At 42.0% G+C, this 22724-nt stretch overlaps 1 protein-coding gene and 1 pseudogene across 1 annotated transcript in view; both read right to left on the bottom strand.

Moving 5' to 3' along the window:
• ARHGAP10 (Rho GTPase activating protein 10) overlaps positions 1-21343 on the bottom strand; it is a 381695-nt gene extending 360352 nt beyond the window's left edge. Inside the window, exon 1 of the mRNA XM_027866797.1 lies at positions 20673-21343. Within this exon, the coding sequence (XP_027722598.1) occupies positions 20673-20826 (154 nt within the window). The 5' untranslated portion in view covers positions 20827-21343. The remainder of the gene's footprint in view (positions 1-20672) is intronic.
• On the bottom strand, positions 3974-4437 carry LOC114046457 (annotated as a pseudogene).
• Positions 21344-22724: the final 1381 nt, after the last annotated feature.

Here is a 22724-nt window from a genome sequence, read left to right as displayed (position 1 = left end):
AAAAGAAAACCAAATTGCCCAAAGTGGAAGAAGGTGGAGCCAGGTTATAGCTCCTTGTGGCCTTACAATGAGCAGCCCCACACCCAAAACTGAGCAGGCCTGGCCATTCCAATACCTCTGGGAGAGCAACTCCTTTACTGGCCACTAAGCAACATGGTTTTTGTATCATTGTTGATGCATCTTTTGGGAATGTCGCCAGGGGATTAGAGAACTCACAGAAGTAGAGGGAGAACATTTAACAGACTGTAAGATCTTGGGCAAGTTGCTTCCTGTCTCTGAACCTCAATTCCCTCATCACCAAAATAAGATTAGATTAGATGATCTAGTCTAGATCCTTCTATTAGCAGGTCTCCTTCAGTTCTTGTAAGATGATGAGCTCTATGAGCAAAGCAGAATTAAAGTAGCTCAAAAGAAATGCGAGATGCCCAAATTTAGAGAATCCCCCCCCAAATGTTCACACGGACTATTTGTGCCTGACCTGTGGTAGAGCTTTCCAAACTTGAACTGGTCTGAGCAGCCACAGTCAGTCACTGTACCTCGACTCTAACATAGTGATGTCATTTTGGTCCTCTTCATGAACAAAGGACAACCACCATTCAGTTCTTGCCCCAGTAGAATGTAAGCAGCTTGAGGGCAGGGCTCAAGCTGCCTTTTCATGATTGTTTTTTGTTTGTCAATTTTTAAAGGGTGATTTTAAAAGAAAACACTCTTACCCTGAAAGTCACAGCTTCTTTTTCTTATTATCTTTTTTTTTTCTCCCTTGGCTCACATTAGGACCAAAGTGTTTGGTTTACAACTAAGGAAACATTTCTGGGAATGTTTAGCATGATCTAGTGCAAATAACACTCCACTTTTATGGCAGTAAAGAACTGGAGGGTGCCCAAACGCTGGAGAACAGCTGAAGGAATCGTAAAACATGCCAGCAATGCCACATTACTGTCGTAAGGAAGAAGTCCAAGAATCTTAGAGAGGCATGTGTGGATTGATGCAAAGTAAAGAAAACAGAAGCAGAAAAACAATTTTATACAATGCCTACAATAATGTAAAGGAAAACACCACCAAAATGTTGAATTTGAAATTTGAAATACTGAAAGGCTTCACAACACCAATCAATTCCGTAACTAGTTCTGACTCCAAAAGACTCATGATAACAAAGCTTCTGGGCAGACAGATGGTAAGGCTACTTAATTGAAAGACAGCAATCCCTTCCTAGTCCCACTGGAGGTAAGGTCCACAGCTCTGTTCAGCAACACTTCCAAGTGCCCAACCATGGGTGATGCAGTCAGACCAAGGGCAAGGCAGGTATGTGAGAGGCAGCACAGCAGAGGGGAGAAGAGCTGGCCTTAGAGACAGGAAAACATTGGTTGGAGTCCTGCCTCTGACACATACTTGGCAGAGAGCCCCTAAGCAAGTTGCTTAACTTCCCAATGCCCCAGGCCAGTCAGGCTGCTGGCAGAGCAGGTGTCAATCTGTATTGAAAGAGGGCTTCCTTACTGGGAGCTCCCCAAGTCAATTAAATCACAAATCCAGTTTTTAGTTTTGTTTTGAATGAGCAAGGCAAAAACAAATATCCCCATTCCCAGTCCTCAACAAAGTTATGTCCTATTTAGGTGCGTGGGGGGAAGGGAGGGATATACATAGTAACAACAAAGATAATAATAACAGTAATAATAAGTATTTCTTATTCCTACTATGTGCCAGGCATTGTATTAAACCTTTTTTATAAATAATATCTCACTTGATCATCGCAACTCTGGGAGGTAGATACTATTATTATCCTCATTTCACAATTGAGGAAACTGAGGCAAACAGAGGTTAAATGACTTGCCCAGGGTTACACAACTACAGAGTGAACTCAAGTCTTCTTGACTCCCAACTCAACACTACCTAATGTACCACCTAGCTGCCTCAATACATATTTATACATAAAATATATAATAATTAATAGAAGTAAACATTTATGGCATTTTAAGGTTTGCAAAGCATTTTACAAGTTATTAACTCATTTGAAAGATAGGTAAGTACGAGGTAATTTGAAAAGTCTAGTAACTCACTATGAACTACGAGGAACTAGGACAGAACTCACACAACATAGAAAGTTACAGGAGTCAAGTACTCAGACCACAGATGGATGGTGCTGCTGTTGTCTCTCCACACACTTTTCACTCCTCCTCCTAAATTAGGAACTACCTTCAGAAGCCAAACCAGGATATGCAGCAGCCCCTCTGGGACTGTTTTCCCTCCAGGGTCCAAATCCCAGCTCCAACAAGAGTGGAAATGAGTCTACGAATGAGGAGAAAGGGCACGTTCCTGTTGAAAACCTTAAGTGGCAAAAGAAAACAGCTTCCTCAGGAAACAGTAAGCAGGTAGAGAATTCTGGTTGAACAAGGGAAAGCAACCTTGACAGTCCCTTCTTGCGATGACAACCACACCATAAAGAGATGAGATATACCCTTCACACAGAAAAGGGGGAGGTTGGTTTGTTTGTTTGTTTGTTTAAAAAGGAAGAACCACATGCCAAAGCTTTCCCAACACTAAGCACCACCTTGCTAAGCATATAAATTATCATACAGTTAGGGTAATTAAATAAAATAGGCCATGGCTTTTAAGTGGTTTAAAAAGAAGCCAACTAAGACATGCCAGCCACTGACTGGAAAAGATTTTTATCTAACATAAGGACGCCACATTCTTATGAACATCATTCTGTTCTTATGAATATCATCTTTGCCCTCCCCCTTTTCAAATGCTAAAACTTTTTGGAATTAAAAGATTTCAATGGAGAAAAGAGAAAGGTGCATTCAGTTCTGGGTACCACACTTTAGGAAAGTCACTGGTAACCCACTGTGTCCAGGAGGCCAATGGGCAAAATGAAAGCTCTTCAAATCATGCTAGATGAAGACCGGAAAGAACTAAAGATGTTTACTAAGCCTGAAAAAGAAATGACTTGGAGAGGCAGGGGGAAGAGATAAATTAGGTGTTTACAAGTATTTGAAGGATACTCACATGGCAAAGAGATTAGGTCGGGGTAGGGAACCTGCGCCCTCTAGGTCCTCAAGTGTCCTTGAGGCTACAGGTTCCCCACCTCTGGATTAGGCATTGGTATTACGCTGGTTCTGCTTGGTCTAAGCGGCAGAACTCAGGACAACACAAAGAAGTTACAAGGAAAAAAAAAACCACATACACACAATGTAGACTACACATACACTAAAAGTTCTGGAAAAGAAAAATGTACTGCCTGGGAAGGAAATGGGTTTTCTCCTCAATGGAGAGTCTCTGGGCAAAATCTCAAAATCTAGACAACCATTTGTCAACTATGTTGTAAGAGAGATCTGCTGTTCAGACATAAACAGGTACTGTACTTTATTGGCCCCCAAGGTCCTATCCAACTCTGAAATTATTGATTTCACATTTATGAATAACAACAACAGTAATAATAGCTAATGTTAATATAGCCCTTACTATATATGTCAGGCACTGTTCTCAGCACTTTACAATTATTATCTCATTTGGTCCTCTTAACAATACTGGGAGGGAGGGGTTATTATTATCTCCCTTTTATACCTAAGGAAACTGAGTCAAACAGAGGTAAAGTGACTTGCCCAGGGTCACACAGGTAGTAAATGTCTGAGGTGAAATTAGAACTCATGTCTTCCAACTCAGGATAGGCACTCTATCCAATGCGAAACCTAGCTGCCCCAAACTATTTGAACTTGGCTTGCTTCTTTGCCTCTATTGGGTCCTTACAGTACTGAAATCTGAAGTGATATTTTCATCATTCACACTTCTCAAACAATAGAAAAATATTACAATGCTGCCAAAGTTCTCCAAGTTTCAATAATTCATCATTTAAAAAGTCTTTCCTACAAAATATACCAATACATGTCTATAAAATTCATGCTGAAATTCAGCGGCTCCCCACTGGTCCTTTCTTTTTTTTAATAGTTGATTTTTTTTTTTATCAACACATATACATTTACCTGTCTTCTGGCTTGTTGAAGCAGTAGGTTAGACAACACTTGTAACAATGTCTGTCAAAATGGCTAGCCATAAAGACCCCAGCACCACATTCATCAGAAGGGCACTCTTGTCAAAGGCAGCTAATCTTACCATTCTCGTCAACCTCACAGTACTTCAGAACAGCAAGCTTAACTTTCTTTCTCTTATGCTTGTTCTTTTTGGGAGTGGTGTAAGACTTCTTCTTTCTCTTCTTGGCACCACCACGAAGCCTCAGAACAAGATGAAATGTAGACTCCTTCTGAATGTTGCTGTCAGACAAAGTTCGTCCATCTTCCAGTTGCTTGCCCGCAAAAATCAATCTTTGTTGATCAGGGAAATACCTTCCTTATCTTGTATCTTGACCTTGACATTTTCAATATCAGACGGTTTGACCTCAAGAGTGATGGTCTTCCCTGTCAAAGTCTTCACGAAAATCTGCATCTCGGCACTGGGTCCACCCATTGATGGCGGCCCCACTGGTCTTTTTATAAGAAAGCCTGAACTACTTAGCCAAGCACTCCATGCCTGCCGCAACCTAACTCCAACACACCTTTCACCTTTAACAGCTTTCTCTTACACTGACTGATGCCCTTTCTGGACAACCATTTACCATTCTGAATTCCTCCAATCCTTTCCGTCTCTCACATTTTATTTGCACCTTTCTCTATGCCTGAGATGCACTCCTGACTTCCACCCAATCTCTGGCCTGTTGAAATCACACTCATCCTTCAGCATCCAGCTTCAACAACTCATGCTTCTCATCTCTACCCTAGAACATAAACTCTTTGGGAATACCAACTGTTCATTCTTTGTACTTGCATCCCCTGCACCTAGCATATAGTCCTTGGTCCATAGTAGAAGATGGATAAATACTAGTTGGTTGATTACCCTAGTCAGAATTAGCAAAGCACCGGACCTGGCATCAGGAAGATCCTAGTTCAAATCCTGCTTCAAATTATACTAGCTGTATAACTGTGGGCAAGTTACTTAACCCCTTTTGCCTCAGTTTCCTCATCCATAAAATGAACCGGAGGAGGAATCAGCAAACTACTCTAGCATCTTTGCCAAGAAAAATGGAGTCATGAAGTGTCAGACACAACTGAACAAGAGACACAATCTCTCTTACCCCTACTTTCTCATGGCACATCACATCTCCCCTATGTACTTTTCTCATATCCTCTTTTCATGAATTAGTTGTATTTTATTTCCCCTAGTAGATTATTAACTCTTGAGAATAGACATTTATCTTTATATCCCCCAGAGCCCAGCACATATATAATATGTTTAATTAATTTGATGTAATCGTGTTCACATGAAGGGGTCACCCAAGTCAATTGTGTAGCTAATAGACAGAACTTTGGTCTAAGTATAAGGAGGAACTGGGTTCCAGTCTCCAATAGAGACCTTGGTCATACCAGAATAGGCTCTGGGCACAAACGAAGGTTAATTAAGATGATAGAGGGTCTTCATGTTGTTCACACAATAGTAAACGGTTATGAATCCTAGTAGTGCAAGTGGATAGAGAAACAGGCCTAGAATCAGGAATACTCATCTTCCGGAATTCAAACCTGAGCTCAGACTCCCACAAGTTGTGTGACCCTGGGCAAGTCACTTCACCCTGTTTGCCTCAGTTTCCTAATAAATGAGCTGAGAAGGAAATGGCAAACCACTCCAGTATCTTTGCCAAGAAAACCCCAAAAGGGGTCACAAAGAGTCGAATGTGACTGAAAACAACAGAACAAATGACTCCTGCACAAATCTCCTCTTCCATCAAATTTCTTAACTTTCTAGACAACAAGTCTACATAAAATAAAACTTTTAATTCATTTAATTAGACATTTATTAAGCAACTACTGTATGCCAGGCACTGGAGCTATGAAGACAAAAAAGAAATGTCTCTACATTCATGTTTAGGTTCTCCTGGCGGAAGCATATCAATGTACACAGATTACAGCTAAAAGGCACAGAGAAAAGAGCACTGGGCTTGGAGTCAAGAAAATCCAAAGTCAAATTCCACCTCAGTTTTGAAAACCCAGGGAAGTCACTTCCCCTCTGTTCGCTTCAGTTTGCTCAACTGCAAAATGGGAATAATTAATAGCACTGACCTCCTGGAGAGGTTGTGAGGATCAAATGAGATAATATTTGTAAAGCACTTAGCAGTGTCTGGCATATAGTAGGTACTACATAAATGCTAGCTATTATTATTTCAGAGCAATTTTAGGCGGGGTGCAGTAATAACTTGAGAAACAGGATAATTCTCACCTAGAAACTAGCACCTGAGCTGACCCTTTAAAGGCTACTAGGGATTCCAAGGGCTGAAAGTGAAGAGGTTGAACATTTCAGTCATGGTGACACCCCAGACAAAGTCCCAGGGGCATGTGAGAGACAGCAAAATAACTTCAGAGTTACTTCAGAGACAAACAGACTATTAGAAAAAATACAACCCACCATCAGGTAAAATTGAATTATTTATCCTAGAAAAGACTTTTTAGACTGGAACATTTATATATAATGCTTTATCCTTCACATAAATTATCTTAGTTGCGCCTCTCAATCTCCATGAGAAATTGGTGTCATTATTTATGCCCATTTTACAGCTGGGGAAAATAAGTTTAAGAGTGAATATGTGAGTTGCCCAAAGTCTCACAGCCAGCAAGCATCTGAGAAAGGATTTGAACTCGGGTCTTTCTGACACCAAATCCAATATTTTCTCATGCCTCTTGGCTGTCCATCGCCATAATATTTCCAAATATTAACAGCAGACAGCACTAGTCCTCCTAGAAATCCCTCATCCACCAATCCTTCAGATAGTCCTCTTACATTCATAACAGTTAACATTCCTGAAACAGACACTTCAGACTGAAGTGATCTGTTTTCCAAACAATATTATAATAGAGAGTTACGCTCCTCAAGAAAGACCCAAAATTTTACGGAAATGGCTGCACACATCGTAGTGAACTATAAGACTATAAAAAGCATAAAACTTCCTAAAGCATATATCCACATTAAGCAGCAATATAATAACCAATCCCATAAAAACTAAAATAATGCCAAGTTAAAGTACTTTGCCAGATTCTCTTACTTCAGGATTCTTGCCCTTCAATTTTATTCCTGTCCTCAGTTTCTCATACCAACCATTTCCCAATTATGTGCCCCTCCCCTCAAACCCACAGGATCTTCCACCATCACAATGAAAAACAATTAAGCCAAATCAAACACAGCAGGGATCCAGTGGTAAGTGCAAAATTCTGAAAAGGCAATCTCTACGGAGAGGAGGAAATAGTGTTTAATTATCCGTCAGATGGAACCAAGACTGGACACAGCATTTAACCCGAGACCTCAAGATTAATGTTTTCATTTGCATTACTGCAGTGATCAGATGGGACAGCTAGACGGACAGTCTTCTAAATAAGACCCTAAACTACAGGTGGCTACTGAAATCACCGGTTCTTGAAAGGATGGAAGGAATATCTTCCCACGGTCTTCTAGCAGAGAGTAGGTTCAGGGAAAAAAAAAAGATGTCCATGAAACCTGGCAGAACTCTACCACATATTCTTTCTTTTTTTCTGAGGCAATTGAGTTAAGTGACTTGCCCAGAGAGCTGGTCATGGAGCCAGGAAGACCTGAGTTCAAACCAGGCCTCAGACACTTACTAGCTGTGTGACCCTGGGCAAATCACTTAACTTCTGTTTGCCTTAATCCACTGGATAAGGAAATGTAAGCCACTCCTGTATCTTTGCCAAGAAAACCCCACAGACAGTGTTTGTATGCTATCTGTCTCCGGGGTCACAAAGAATACAACTGAACAACAGTGACTGGATACATTGTTCCTATGATTGCTTTCTTTGATTTAAATCAGTTCATACAAACCTTCTCACGTTTCTCTGAATTCCTCATAATTGTCATTTCTTACAATGTAATCATCCTCAATATGAATGGAATCATGACTGATATAAAGAAGCCCCTGCTTCATACATAACATATCATTGGGTTTCTACTTTATTTTCAATTTTTTTTTTACTACCACCAAAAAATGCTGCTATGAATACTTTGGTAGATATGGAACCTTTTTAATTTTAAGAAGTCTTTTAACTTCTTTGGTCTATATACTCATAAGCTCAGTAGCAGGATCAATGGGTTAAATGGTTTGAAAAGTAATTTTCCATATACATGTATATATATGTGTGTGTGTGCATATACATATATATGTATATATAAATTCTGAATTGATTTCCAGAAGAAGTGGACCTGTTCACAACTCTACCAACAATGTATTAGTGAAATAAACTTCCTACAATCCTTCTAGTGCAAACTATATCCACATTTCATCATCTTCATCAATCCTGCCTTCTTACTGTAAAAAAAAAAAAAAAAAGTCAGCTTTATCTTGGAAGAAGATTCTGACAAGCATCTCTGAGCAGCCTTTGGGGTGACTTGGGGCCTGGTGGCTTTTTGAGAACCTGATACAGAGTTGTTGTTTTGTTGTTCTCTTTCTTCTCAACGTCAGTATCCTCTCCAGGAAGCATCAATACGGGTGCTTACCCTGCCCAATTCATACCACCTCAACCTCTATTTCCTTAAATACTGCCTCTGAAGCCTAGAAATGTGGAATAGTTTCACTGATTTGTTCTGACGTGATACAATGCACAGAGTAAGCACTGTACGATTAGTGAATTTAATTTATTATCAAGGTACCTCAAAGCGGGGCCTAATCTCGTCTTTCCTTCGTTCTTCAAGGACAAGCAGTCACTGGTCAGCTCACTGGTCAACTTCAATAGCTCCCTGGAATTGGCTAATCTTTATATCAGTCATGATTCCATTTAGATTGAGCTATCCTCAGAAATCAGTGTTGAATTCTAGGCAGAATCTCTTCCAGAGTCGATGAGGTTGAAATTCTTTAGCCTCCCTTCAGGAATCTCCAATGATTTCATCCAACAGCATTCAAAAGTTCCCAATGATTTGTCTACCTCCTTGCCCTGTAGTAGTACTGACAGCGAGGCTAAATATTAGTTTAAGGTAATATCTCAAAAGATAACTTTTCATACACGCAACACCCAATCTTGGTTAACAAACTCACGCACCAGGTTGTTGTCCAGAAAATGCCCTTGCTGTTACAGACTATATTAGCAAGGTATTCACTCAACAAACATGTTCCAACTAAACCAACAGTTATTGAAGTACTCAAACATTCATTAACCAGGGCATTAAAAAACTCAATGCTTTTTCGGATATCCTCCCTTGATTTTTTTCTCCCTCATTGTCTTTCACAGTAGTTGCAAGTGATGTCCAATCACCTAGACAAGCCAGTCACATCATAGAAAGCTTCCGATATTCCCCAAAAGTGAGCACATAGAGCAAGATGGAGGCCAGGAGTCATAATGAACTCTGGAAATTCAGTTTGCAAAGCAAAGAAGCAAAGTAGAATCTTGGAGAAAGGAAGAATGAAAAGACAGAGGAAGAGAGAAGGAGCTCACCAAAAACAAAACAAAATAACAAAAATGATAGCAAGTCAGGAAGCCAAGCTATGATCTCCAAAATTTGTGAACAGCCCAGCCCATTGAAAAGTACTGGCAAATGGGTGTAACTACATGAATCACTAAATCAAATCACTTTAAACATGGGAACTGCCTGTAGTACAAAGTCCTCAAAACTGGCATTTCCTCTATCATCATATAACAGCAAAGAGCACGTTCAGACCAAACCTGATATTTCAAAAAAAAAAGAACCATCCTACCTAGAGGAGTGCCACAGTCCAAGATTCTGGGTACCCAGGGGATACACAGTGGGGGTTTGCAATTATCTCCTTGGGTAAAAATAACGTTAAGAAGCAAAAGAACAGTTGGGTATTTAATTGTGTCTGTGGCACAATGGAAAGAATGTTGGATTTGGAACCAGGTGACCCTGCATTTCTCTTATTGTTAGTGAACTGAAGCAATCTTTCATATGGTGTTGGTTGATTGTATTTTATCTTCTAAACACTGTTTATTCGTATCTTTTGATCATCTAACTACTGGACAATGACTCTTGATTTTATCCAATTGTATTGATTCCCTAGGTATCTTAGACATCAGTCTTTTATCAGAACTATTTAATGCAATGGTTACACTTACACACACACACACACACACACACACACCACAAAAAAACTTCCTATTCCAAATGCCTAGATATACAAAAGCTCTTTAATGTAATATAACTGAAATTGTCTACTACATAATGTAATAGAAAGGGTCCTGGATTTGGGGTCGGAGGACCCGAGTGTGAATCCTCTTTCTGGTTTTTATTCCCTTTAGGGATGCTAAACACTAGCTTTCTACCTGGCTTCCAGAAACTGGGCCAGTAACTCTGGCCTTAGGAACCTCTGAGTGACCTTGAGCGTGTACATATTAGCCTTTCTTGGTCTGTTTTCTCATCCATGAAATGAGGGGGTTGGGACTAAATAACCTCTAAGATCCCTTACAGATCTAACTACTATAATAACCTCTCATTATCAAGGATGAGATGTGTGATGGTAGTGGACATGAAGTCATGAACTCTGGATTTGAACTGAGGTTTTGCTACTATAATTATAGAACCTAGAGCTGGAAAACACCTAATAGATCATCTAAGCTAATTCTCCTAATTTACAGATGAGAAAACTGAGCCTCAGAGAAATCTGAGAAATCCACCACACTTTGCTGCCTACCTAGTTGTGGGAACAGGAGCAAATCACAAAGCCTCGATTTCCTTATCTAACAAGCAGAGATAACAAAAAATACTAAGTGAACATGATTTATTATCAGCAGAATTAATACAATCATTCTTTTCCATTTAGAGAAAAGTTCCACTTATAAATTACTCTTAAATAGAATTTTATTGGATTTGCTTCATATGTAATTTTTAATTTATTCACTTAATTTATTAAACAACCACTGGCAATACGTACAATAAAGATGTATTGGTACCATCTTTAATACACAGTACTGGTCCTGAAAATATACTTAGAATAAACACATGTAGCAACAGCCCAGTTTCTCATCACCACCATACTATGCAGGGAACTCTGTTTATCAATTTCCACTTCAAAAAGACACCTACAAAAGATGGAAGAATGAGTAGGGAATAGAAGACAAATGAGAAAGCATAGCACTCTGCTGTAAGAATAACACCAACAGTACCAAAGCTTAAAATAAACAAGGCAAGGAAGCCAAGGACAACATAAAGATTTTTGTTGGGGTTTTGTTTGCTGGAGATACTGGGGTGAAAAGCAAAGTCAAGAAGGCATTAGACTGATGCCCAAGGTGGATGGAGCCATGATAATGAGCAGCAGAGATGGCAAACTGCGCACAGAACTTCTCAAATCTCTTCTTTCACTTCTGTTTTCTTTGCCCAGCACAATAATCTTTGTGTTGGAAAGGCAAAACAAGAACAGCTAATAGGTCTCTAGCCGACACCAAGATACTGTAGGACAGAACCTAGCTGACTTGGCTAGTTCAGGTATCCTGACCCAGGAAGTAAAATAAATAGTAGATGTGTGTACTAAGTCATCTGAAAGATTGGAATGGGGGATGATGGGTGTGGGGAAGTTGCTGCAAGCCTGGAAAAAGATATGTTATTCCATTTTCAAAAAAAGGGAAGAGAATGGAATTCACTACAGGGCAGTGACTCCAACTTTCGGTTCCTGGCACAATTTCTGAACATATCATAAAACAGATTGCTAGTAAATACCTTGAAAATAAAAGAATCGCCAAAAGCCTGCATGGCTTCAACAAAAGCCTAAACTAAACTGAGCCTCAGCTAAACTAAGGTCCTTGTTTGAGGTACTAGACTAGCAGATCAGGAGAACAATGCTTAAACTTGGATTATAAGCCAAGGATTTGTCAAAGACTCTCATGCTCTTCTCTAATAATTAAAAAAAAAGGGAGAGATGGGTTACTATCGTTGGGCATATTTAAGGAAAAGAAAAAAACTAATAGAAGCTGTCCAAAAAGTGAAATGGGCCACCCTTGTAGAAAAAGAAATAGTTTCTTTAGAAACTTTAGAGTCTTAAATCTCACTTAATTCCAAAACAAAAACAAACTTTAGAAAACTTCTTCACAAGGATTTCCAGAATCACCCATGTCCTTAAAAAAAAAACAATTAAAATTGAAAGGCAGGCAAACAATCAGCAAATATTCATTAAGTGCCTACTATGTGCCAAACACTGTACTTAAGTGCTGAGGATATAAAGACAAAAAAGACAGTCTCAAACAAAAATCTTAACTTGCCAAAACGGGATCAAAAAGCCATTAAAAAAAATCGAACAATTTTACAACCAAAAACGAGGTACTAAGATCATGAACCAAATTTTTCTCCTTCAATCAGGACAGAAAGCATGCTCCTTCAAGAACAACTAAGTTACCGGAAAATTCCCACTCGTCCCTTAAATTTATATAATGTCATATTTGCACATCATCATCAAGATCTATAACTGGGCATTCAACAGAAAGAATTCTATCTGTATATTACGAGAAAAGAAGAATACAAAGAAAGACATAGGAAAACCAATGAACACCAGAACTGATGGGACTCAGGGGTTGATTTTGTCTGCTACCACCTAAGTACACAAAAACCAGGGCCTTGCACTTGAGTCCTTTAAAAGGAAAAAATCAACAAGCATCTATTAAGCACCTACTATGCATACCTACGAAGTGCTGGGCATACAAAGAAAAAGAAGGGGAAAAAAAAAAAAACACCAGCCCCTGCTGTCAAAGAGCTCATAATACACACAGGAGACAATATGTTTAAAAAAAAAAAAGAAAGAAAACTATGTACAAACAAGGTATAAGAGAGGAAAAATCAGAGAAAGTCTCAGAGAGAAGACCCAAAGATTAAGAAGGCCTCGAATGGTTTCTTGCAGAAAGTGGGATTTTGGACTAAGACTTAAAGGACGCTAGAAGGCAGAAAACGAAAGAAATGAAGAATTCTAGGCATGGAGGATGACCGATCAAAATGTCCATTGTCAGGAGATGGAACAGTGAGGAACAAGCACAGGAGTCAATGGCAATGAATCATATAGTATTAAGGAGAGTAAAGCAGAAAACATGGAAAGGGAGGAAGAGGTCAAGTTCTAAAGGGTTTTAAAAGTCAATCAGATAATTTTATATCTGATCCTGGCAGTAATAAGGAACCGATTGAGTTTACTGAATGGGGGGAGTCTGGGTGACATGGTCACATCTATACTTTAGAAGATAACGGACAGAGAAGTAGAGCTAAGAAAAGACTTTCAGCAAGAAGACCAAGCAGAAGGCAATTTAAATAATCCAGGTGTGAGGTGAGGAGACCCGCACCAGAATAGTGGCAGTGCAAAGGGGGCCTCCACCACCCATGAGCCAAAAGTAAATTGTTGACTAAGTACCATAGGAGTTGTTTAAAGCATACAGGAAGCCTTCCCTAACCCCTCTTAATTTCAGTGCTTCCCTTCTTTTAATTATTTCCTATTTATCCTGAATATAACACTCTCTCTCTGTGTGTATGCAATAAAAGAATGAGAAAGAGAGAGAGAGAGAGAGCAAGTACATGTTGTCTCCCCAATCAGTAAGCTCCTTGAGGACAGGGACTGTCTTTTGCCTCTTTTTGTATCCCCAACACTTAGCACAGTACCCGGCACATAGTAGGCACTTAATCATTTGAGTAGGAATTATTCCACTACGTTAACTCCTGGCCTGAAGAAAAAAAATAAGAACACCAACCTTTAGGCAGTGGGGAGCCAATGAAGAACACTATGTCCAAAATCTTTAGTTGTTCAAGGACAGCCATGACCTAGACCAAACCTACCTCTACAACTTTATCATCAACCATCCTCCCTCTCCCTCTCCTATTCTGCCCCAGGTGCACCCAACCTAAACCTTCCATTCCAGATCTGGTCTGCCATTGTCCCTGGAAGAGCCTAGGTTCATCTCCATTCATACCATCCTTCTACCAGCTGGAATCTCCTTTTGCTCCATGACTTCAAGGTGCAGCACTTCCATGAACAGAGCCCCAGTCCTCTCTCAACTCCTAAGGCATTTATTTAACTAGAACCATTTTAGGTCTTGAACTGGCGTTTAAATTGTCAGCTTAAGTCTTATCTCCTGGGCTAGAAAGAAACCTCAAGGGCCAGGTCCACGTCTCAACTTCCTTGTGTCCCTAGTACAGTACCGTACTTTGCCGATAACAGGTGCTCGATAAATGTGCAGACTGATGGACTTTTATCTGGCTAATTGGCCTTTATATCTAATCAGGTCAGCTGAGAAGCTACAGGGGCTTCAAATTTCCTCAGACACCTGTGACATAAATCATTTCCTCCAGCACACATTCAAAATTAGGTACTGACTATTTTTCAAACATATTTCAGTAGAAAACCACCAGGGCCGGGAGTAGTAAGTCTAATAGAAGCCAAAGTAACTACAAGAGTTTCCAGTTTTTCATTACACAATCCAGTTTTCCCCTCTTTCTTATCCAGGTCTACCGATTTTGAACTTGTCTAAGAAGATATACATATGTGATTATCCTCCCTCTAACCTCACAAAGCTAATGCTATACATATTACAATAGGGATGGGTAGTGGGCCTATAATTACGTTGACTTGGCCTTCTAGGTGAGAGGTCATCATTGAGGTCATCATCTTCACTGCAATTTCTAGTCTTCAGAGAGTTCCTTAGAACACCAAGAGTTTAAAGGACTCACCCAGGGTCACACACAGCCAGCCAGGATGGGTCAGAGGGGGAAATTAAAACCCAGGGCCTAGTTTGGCAGCAGGTGCTGCACCCACTACACCAGACTGCCTCTCTTTAGTACAAGGGCTGCCTACCTGTGTTTCCTCCCCCTCTTCCAGCTCCCTAATAAGACTGTAAAACTCAATGAGGCCAGGGCCCATCTAATCCCAACTTCTCATCTCCTTAAACAGAGAGCACCCTGGACACAGTAATTGGGACAGAATACCTACAGGTGGGGTGAGGGGGAAGAGCATAGAGAATCAGGAAAGGCTTCTAATAGAGGTGACAGAGAAGCAGATGTAGACTTCAAAAGCAGCTTCCACTTTAACTAGTTCAAAGCCCCTTATTTCAGAGATGAGGAAACTGGAGCCCAAAGAGGTTAAAAGGATTAAGTGACTTGCCCAGTGTCACACAAGTAGTAGGGGGTAGAGTCAGGATTTGAACTCACATCTTCCAACTAACCCAGTGTTCCTGCTCTATAGCTCACTGCCTTTTTGAACGAAGAATCACCAAGTCAAAAGTGAATGAATAACCCCCAAATTAACAGATACTAATTTTGGGGCACTTTACATCAAAGTAACAGATATCAGTAATTAAATATGCATAATATACTATTTTCCTTTGCAAAAGGCAATGCCAAAAATCAAAGAGTATAAGGGTATGCAATACCCCTGCTATTAATGGTAGCTGACCTAATTTAATAACGATAACTAATTTATTCTGCCTCCTCAGGCCTCTTGGCAATCTATTCCCTCAGCTCCCATAAATTACAAAAATAGTCAGTTGGCTTGTTGACCTTTAGGCTTAACTAATTTCAAATGGCCCATGTTCTCTCCTATACAACAAGTGGTTTCAAAATTCTCTATTTCTTCATCATCTCTGTAAGGCAGAGCAGAAGAAACTGGCAGCACAGCAAAGTGTCACAATGAGAGGATGCAGTTCAAATCTTGTCTGCTGTTTCCTGCCTAGGAGACCGTGGCCAAGTTTACATTCCCTCTCTGGGTCTCAGTTTCCTGCTCTGTAAAATGAAGGAGACTGAACTAGATGACCTTCCAGACCTCTATCTAGGACCCTAACAATAGAAAAGCTTTAGGAAGCCCCTGCCCAAGATCACATAGCTAGTTCGGAGCAAAGAATTAAGAGGGTGGGCTCAGATTCTTACAATCTAGCCACTGCTCAGATTCTTATAATCTAGCCAATAGCTCACTAATGTTCAGACTCCTTAAGAATCTGGCCAATATGATGGATGTTCTAATAAATCTTGTCTTTAGCTAAAAAAAAAAAAAAAAAAGAATTAAGAGGGTGCTGGTGTCCTATCTCACAGTTTCGTACTCTATCCACTTGCTTGGGAATCAGAAGTAAACACTGTAGGTATGGATACCATTTACACAAGGGTGGACCCAAGTGAGTACAGCCTAATGGTCCCCAAAGTCTTCTGCCCTATGGCTGTGTTTCTGTCTCAATTACAGAGGAGTTCAACAGGAAGAGAGAGAGCTACTTCAGGGTTGGGACCCTAAACATAATCCCTTGAAAGTAATGGTTCTTACAGTAAGGAATGTGGATGCCAAGAACATGAGTTGTGAGCTGATGATTTCAAACAAAATCACATCCTGCTGGGGAATCCTGACAGCTGTCCAGCCAGAGCCACACAGGCTGCTGAAGTCATAAAGAGGCGTGCATCCTGTTGGCAGGAGTGCCAATATGCCCTCACAAATACCTGCCTCTCACTAGCCAAACTGGCTTTGCCATGCACCTTCCTCACACCTTCTCAGGCACTGCCCTGCTCCTGATCCCCCCCCAAAGCTCCGGGGCCTGCTTGGCACCCCAAAGGACCTCCCCCACTGAGCCCTTCCCCCCTTCTCCAGACCAAGTTCCTTTTCTGCTGCATCTTAGAGTTTTGCCACTATTTGTATACCTTTCTCCTCTCACCCCCCATGAGTTTGATAAGGATAATGAGTTTGAGGTGTTGATGAGGGCCAGTATCAAAAGTTACCAAATTAAATCCCAGCACCACATTCCCTAAGAAGAATTCAGGCAATAACAGCAAACCTTTAATTGCTGGGAAACTTTCATGCAAGGCAGAAGACTAAATTTTACTTAGTAGATAACAGGGAGCTACAGATATTTTCTGAAGGAAAGAGTGACATGCCTAGATTTAAGAAAGATTTTCCTGGTAAAAACTGTGAAACACGCATGAAAGGAGAAAAAAGCAAAGGAGGGAAGATTTGAAAAACAAGCTTCTGAAATAACACACATGGGTGGTAACATGGGTCTACTTGGGATTGGTTGCAATGGGAATAAAAAGAAGAGAGAGTCAAAAAACATTTAAGAAATGTTTCCATCACCTCCACAGCTTCCAGCTCAGACTTCTCTCCTGAGATGTGTTGTTGTTCAGTCATGTCTGACCCTTTGTGTTTTCTTGGCACAGATACTGGAGCGGTTTGCCATTTCCTTCTCATTCTACAGATGAGAACTGAGGCAAACAGGGTAAAGTGACTTGCCCATGGTCACACAGTCAGTAAGTGTCTGAGGCCAGATATGAACTCATGAAGATGAGTCTTCCTGATTCCAAAATCAGTGCTCTATCCACTGAGGCATCTAGCAGCCTCTCTGTCCATGCCTGCATTTCTAGACTAGCACCTCAAGTTCAACACATTCAAATCCACACTCACTGTCCTTTCCCCAAAATATAACCTGCCTCTTAGCTTCCTTATTTCTTGTGAATGCTCCCAGTTGTGCCAGCTCCAAAAGTTGGGGGATCCTTCTCTTTAACACACTCAGCATTATCATTCTCATTCCCTGCCTTTTCACTGCAACTAACATCACCTTTGGTCAGGCACTCACAAGCCTCTCTCCCTCAAACCTGATCTACTTACTACCATTGCCTATATAACCGGTTCCCTGGCCTCGGCCCACTCTAATCTATCCTACAGAGAGCTACCAGATCAAATCTTCCTCATTCATAGCTCTGATCCAGTCACTCCCTTGCTCAAAAACCTTTCACAGATGTCCATTATCTCTACAATTCAAAATCCTTAGACTGGCAATCAAGTCCTTTTACAACCTGGCCCCAACCTACCTCATCAGATGTAGCATCTTATTCTTCCCTTCAGATTACTCTCTAATCCCTTAACATGTCCTGTGCTTTTCTGTCTCTGAACCTTGGTTAATAACAACGACTAACATTTATATAGCCCTTACTATGTGCCAGGCAATGTGCCAAGCACTTTATAAATATTATTTCATTTGATCCTGGGAGGTAGGTGCTATTATTTTCCCCACTTTACAGACAAGGAAACTGAGGCAAATAGAGGTTACGTGACTTGTCCAGGGCCATACAGTTAGTAATGTTCTGAGGCTGGATTTGAACTCAGGTCTTCCTGAATCCAGGCCTAATGCTCTATCCACTGCACCATCTAGCTGCTTTGTTCCAAACGCCAGCTCAACAGCATCTCTTCCATGAAGTCTTCCCCAATCTGTATGTTCAGCATCCTATCTTCCCCGTTTTTTTTCCCAGCAACACCATTTTTTCAGTCACCCAGGTTCTTAACTGAAGCGTCATCCTCAACTCTTCACTCTCCCTCACTCCTCACCCCATAGCCAAATAATTTCTAAGTCTTGTGGGTTCCACCTTCTCAACATCTGCTGCATCACACCTTCCTTACTCATACTACAACCTTCCTAGTCCTGGCCCTTCTCATCTCTCACCTAGATTATTCCAACAGCCTCCACCGGTCTACCTACATGCAATATCTCCTAGCCATCCTACCGAGAGCTGCAAGCTTGATATTCCTAAATTACAGGATTGGCCACATCACTCCTCTGCTCAAGAGCCTTCAATGGTTCTCCCTTACCTCCAGGATACAATGCAAACTCCTCAGCTGGGCATTTAAAGCCCATCACAATCTGGATCCAGCCTATCCTTGCAGGAAGATTAAATAGAACTCTCCCTCATACACTCTCTCTAATCCAACCAAACTGGTGTACTTGTTCTTCCTCACACATATTTCCACTTTCCATCTCCAGTCTTTGGCACAAATTTATGCTCCCTTCCACATCTCTGCTTCTTGAAACCCTTATCTGCCTTCCAGGCTTACTCAAAAATCACCTCCTTCTAGTGGTTTTCACCAATTTCCCCAGTTATTAACACTACCCAATCACTAAGTATTTATTCTGTAAATAGCCTGCATTTACTCACCCATGATGGGCAGCTAGGTGGCAAAGAGGATAGAGCTCCAGGCCTGAAGTCAGAAAGACCTGAGTTCAAATTTGCCCTCAGACACTAGCTGAGCAAGTCACTTAACCCTGTTTGCCTCAGTTTCTTCATCTGTAAAATGAGCTGGAGAAGGAAATGGCAATCCAGTACCTCTGCCAAGAAACCCCAAATGGGGTCATGAGAGGATCTTAACAAGTGTCATCTGTGAACAGGTATTCTCCTACTAAAATGACAACTCTTTTAGGGCAGGGATTCTCACTTGTGTATTTGTATTCCCAGCCTCCCTCTTCCCCATCCCCTCCACCCCAACCACGTTCCTGAAACACAGCAGGCACTTAATAAATGTTTCTTAAGTGTTTTAGTATGGAAGGGACCAGCTTCTGAAATCTCCTAGCACATTTCTTGTGCACTTATTTTATTCTATTTTGTATTATAGTTATTTGGGTTGTTATGCCAGTTATCTGAGCATGAGTTCTTTGTCTGCTCTACCGGGGAACTAGCTGTTGAGCTTCTGGAGGGCAGCTTCCCCAAAACATGGTATGTCTCTTTGAGTCCAGATCATTTTTCTGAGCTTATGTCTCCACTCAATAAATTCTTCTTGAATTGAACTGAATTGCCACAGAAGACTTTCTAAAAATCCTCTTGGGCAATCACTTCCATCTCTTTGTGACTCAACTTCCTAATCTCAACATCTAAATGAAGGGATTGGATTAAGCCATCTTAAATCCCTTCCGACTTCAAATCTGATCCCACTGCTACGCTATTACCATTGACGTCTGAAAATTTAAGAGCAATAAAACCGAGAGGGAGAAGGAGCAATGAATAATTCCATACTTGCAATCGAAATCTGGCAGGACATGCTGTATTCGCACTTCTAGTACCTCAGGGCCCTTCCATTTTTCTAAAGGAATAAGCAAAGAAAAAGGGCAGAGCAAGAAAAAAACAAAGGTGGTTGAGGTTTCTGGTTTAGACACCTTCACCCAATACAGAACTATTGGAAGAAGGAGGAGAAGGAAGATCAGAGACACAGACAAAAAGAAGCAAACACAGATAAGACTTTTAAAGAATCCTCCTTCCAAGAGATCATGAAGTTATTTACACTGTGAAAAAATGCCCTGTCTGTAACATACAACAAGGTGGTGGATAGAGTCACAAACTGCCTCTTGATGTTCCTGTCTCCATTCAAAAAGGAAAAGACATGAAACTTAGTCTAAACTGCCGAGGCCCCATGAAAGCCAAGCTGATGCTGGCTTCGAATGGGGGCCACACATTCATACCAAGCCGTGTGGGTGGAGGAGCTAAAGGGGAAGGTTCCTCACTTCTGCCGGAGGGGGGGAACCCTGAGTGAGTAGAAAGAAGACACTCCTTTGGGCTGCCAGAAGAAAAAACGCAAAGCAATTTTTCACTCCAGTGCACATCAGTTCGGCGCTTCTCTTCGCCCCATCCCTGGGCCCCACTTTCTGCTTGGCTGCCGGGTTCCGATGCACCCCGACCCGCCGTAGCTGGTTCCAAACGAACAATTCTGCGTACGTGTCCGCCCGCCCCTGCCCCGCGTGGGTTCCCCCAGCTTCCACCTTCCAGCGTTACGCTGCCTCTCCAGGGCACTCGCTGGCAAAGCAGAGGAGCCCCGTGCAAGGACTCTGTGCAAACAGCACTAAGGAGTCACAGAGCCGCCGGACAAAGCCCAGGTTGTCTCCACGCCCCTCTCCCCTCCACCGGGACCACAGGCGTTCCCCAGAGCTTACTTTTGGTGGCAGCAATGAGGTTTTTCCCGTCCTTGAGTAACTCTTTGATGAACTTATTGGTTTTCTCCAGCTCCGCTTCATGGGCACGAATCCTCTCCCGGAACCACGGGCTGTCTAGGTAGCAGTCGCTGAACTCCAAGGGTTGCAACCCCATGGCTACAAAAGCTTGCCCCGGCACTCGGGTTGACTTGGCGCGGCCGCCTTTCCCCGGGAAAGCTCACTAACTCGCCCAGAGGTCAGCGCTTGGAGACCGCCTCGCCCTACTCCCCTCGTGGGGCTTAGGCTGACCAAGATTTGCAGCCTCCGAGGCCGCGGCAAGGTATGTGCAGCTGAGCAAGAGAGGAAGGACCATAGGCAGAGGACAGCCGCGTCCGTCGGCGCTTGGCTCCGCGCACCTGGCCCCAGACGAGCGGGCGAGCGCACTGCTAGCACCCTACTCTGCGCTGCGCGCCCAGCCAGGGCATCTCCCGCGGAAGACTCCGTCACCAAATCAAGAAAGAAAAACGGTGGAAAAGAAGGGAGGGAGGGAAATACACTGGCCAGATCCCGTCAGCCTCCGCCAGAACATCCAACCCTCTTAGCTCCACCTCACCCCTCAGACACCTCCTATTTTCAAGCACCAGGGCTCCGCCCCCCTCTATAGAGCTCTGCGCTCCTGGCGTCCTTCTCCCCGGGGCTCTGCTCACTCTCTCTCCGCCCTCCTCCAGCTGCCGAAGTCTTCTCCCTTTGGAGCCTGCTGTCAGCTCCTCCCCTTCCTTCCGATCCTTCCTCTTCATTCCTTTCCTAGTACAAACTGAGACCCCTCCGCCCTACTCCTCCCCTCCTGGCGAGGTACCCGCCTCCCTCCCCCCAGTCCTGTCTTCTCAGTCTGTTCCCTTTATGGTGCCTCACCCAGACTGTTCCCCAGATAAAGGGAATTGGGAAAGAGGAAAGATGAGTCTGATAGCAGTAACTGATCCCTGGCAAATGCTGTGCAGAGCTTGGAAGCAGCCTAACATGCGAAAGGCAAACACTGCTGGATTCATCTTGGGGCTGAACGTGGACGCCTTTCTCTTTTTTATTATATTATTATTATTATTTACATTTTAAACCATTTATTAAGTTGCATTTCTTTCTTAAATATCCATTTTATGGACTGCAAGCTCTTCAAGGGCAGGGACCTGTACTCACAGTTTTGTTTTGGGTTTTTTGTGACTTATGATCCTAAAATTTGGAACTGAAAGGAACCTTAGAGATCACATGGAATCTTTTCATTCTACTGATGGGGAAACTAAGGTGCCTACAAGTTAAGAACGCATATTATAAATTATAGAAAAACTGACCTCCTGAATGTTCCCTGAACTGTTGCGTCCCGTGTTCCTCTGCCTCGGCACAGCTATTTGGAATGCACCCCCTCCTCATCTCCACAACTCAGAAGCCACCCCCCCCATCCCAAGGAATTCTTTCTCAGTCTCCCCAATTGTTGCTGCTCTCGCCGTCCTGAAATTTTCTTGCGTTAACTTTTCTATTGTATCTCCCTAGAATGTAATCTACTTGAAGTCTGAGTTTCATTTTTATTCTTGTATCCTCTGTGCCTGCACATGGATCTGTGCTGTCACTTATGTGGGTTTCCCTACTAAGGACACAGAAAGCAATCGGATCCTTGATTTCCCATTCCGTGTGATTCTTGTCCATGTCTTCCCTTAACTCCTCCGTGGAAAAACCAGCTGACAGATTGGAGGCTTTTCCTCTGAACCTCTTGACATTGAATGGACACTTATGGGGCACACAGGCCTCACACTGGCTATTCATCACTCTTGCTACCTGACTAGCCCAACTCCTTTGCCAACAAGATATTTCTGTGATCCACTGATCAATTAAGCATTTCTTAAGCACCTACAATGAACCAGACACTGCTGGGTACTAGGAACACTATGACCACATCCTCTACTCCGGTGAAATTCATTGATAAAGTGGTTCAGCCCATGCCTACCATGTAACTTTCTGTTCCATTTTGAATGACTTCCAACTTTAATTCTTCAGAAACTGAATTGTGTCATGACTTACAACCAA

The sequence above is a fragment of the Vombatus ursinus genome, unplaced genomic scaffold (genome assembly GCF_900497805.2).
Source record: "Vombatus ursinus unplaced genomic scaffold, bare-nosed wombat genome assembly UNPS02014784.1, whole genome shotgun sequence".
Classification (NCBI taxonomy): Eukaryota; Metazoa; Chordata; class Mammalia; order Diprotodontia; family Vombatidae; genus Vombatus; species Vombatus ursinus.
This window is presented reverse-complemented; position numbering and strand designations above follow the sequence as displayed.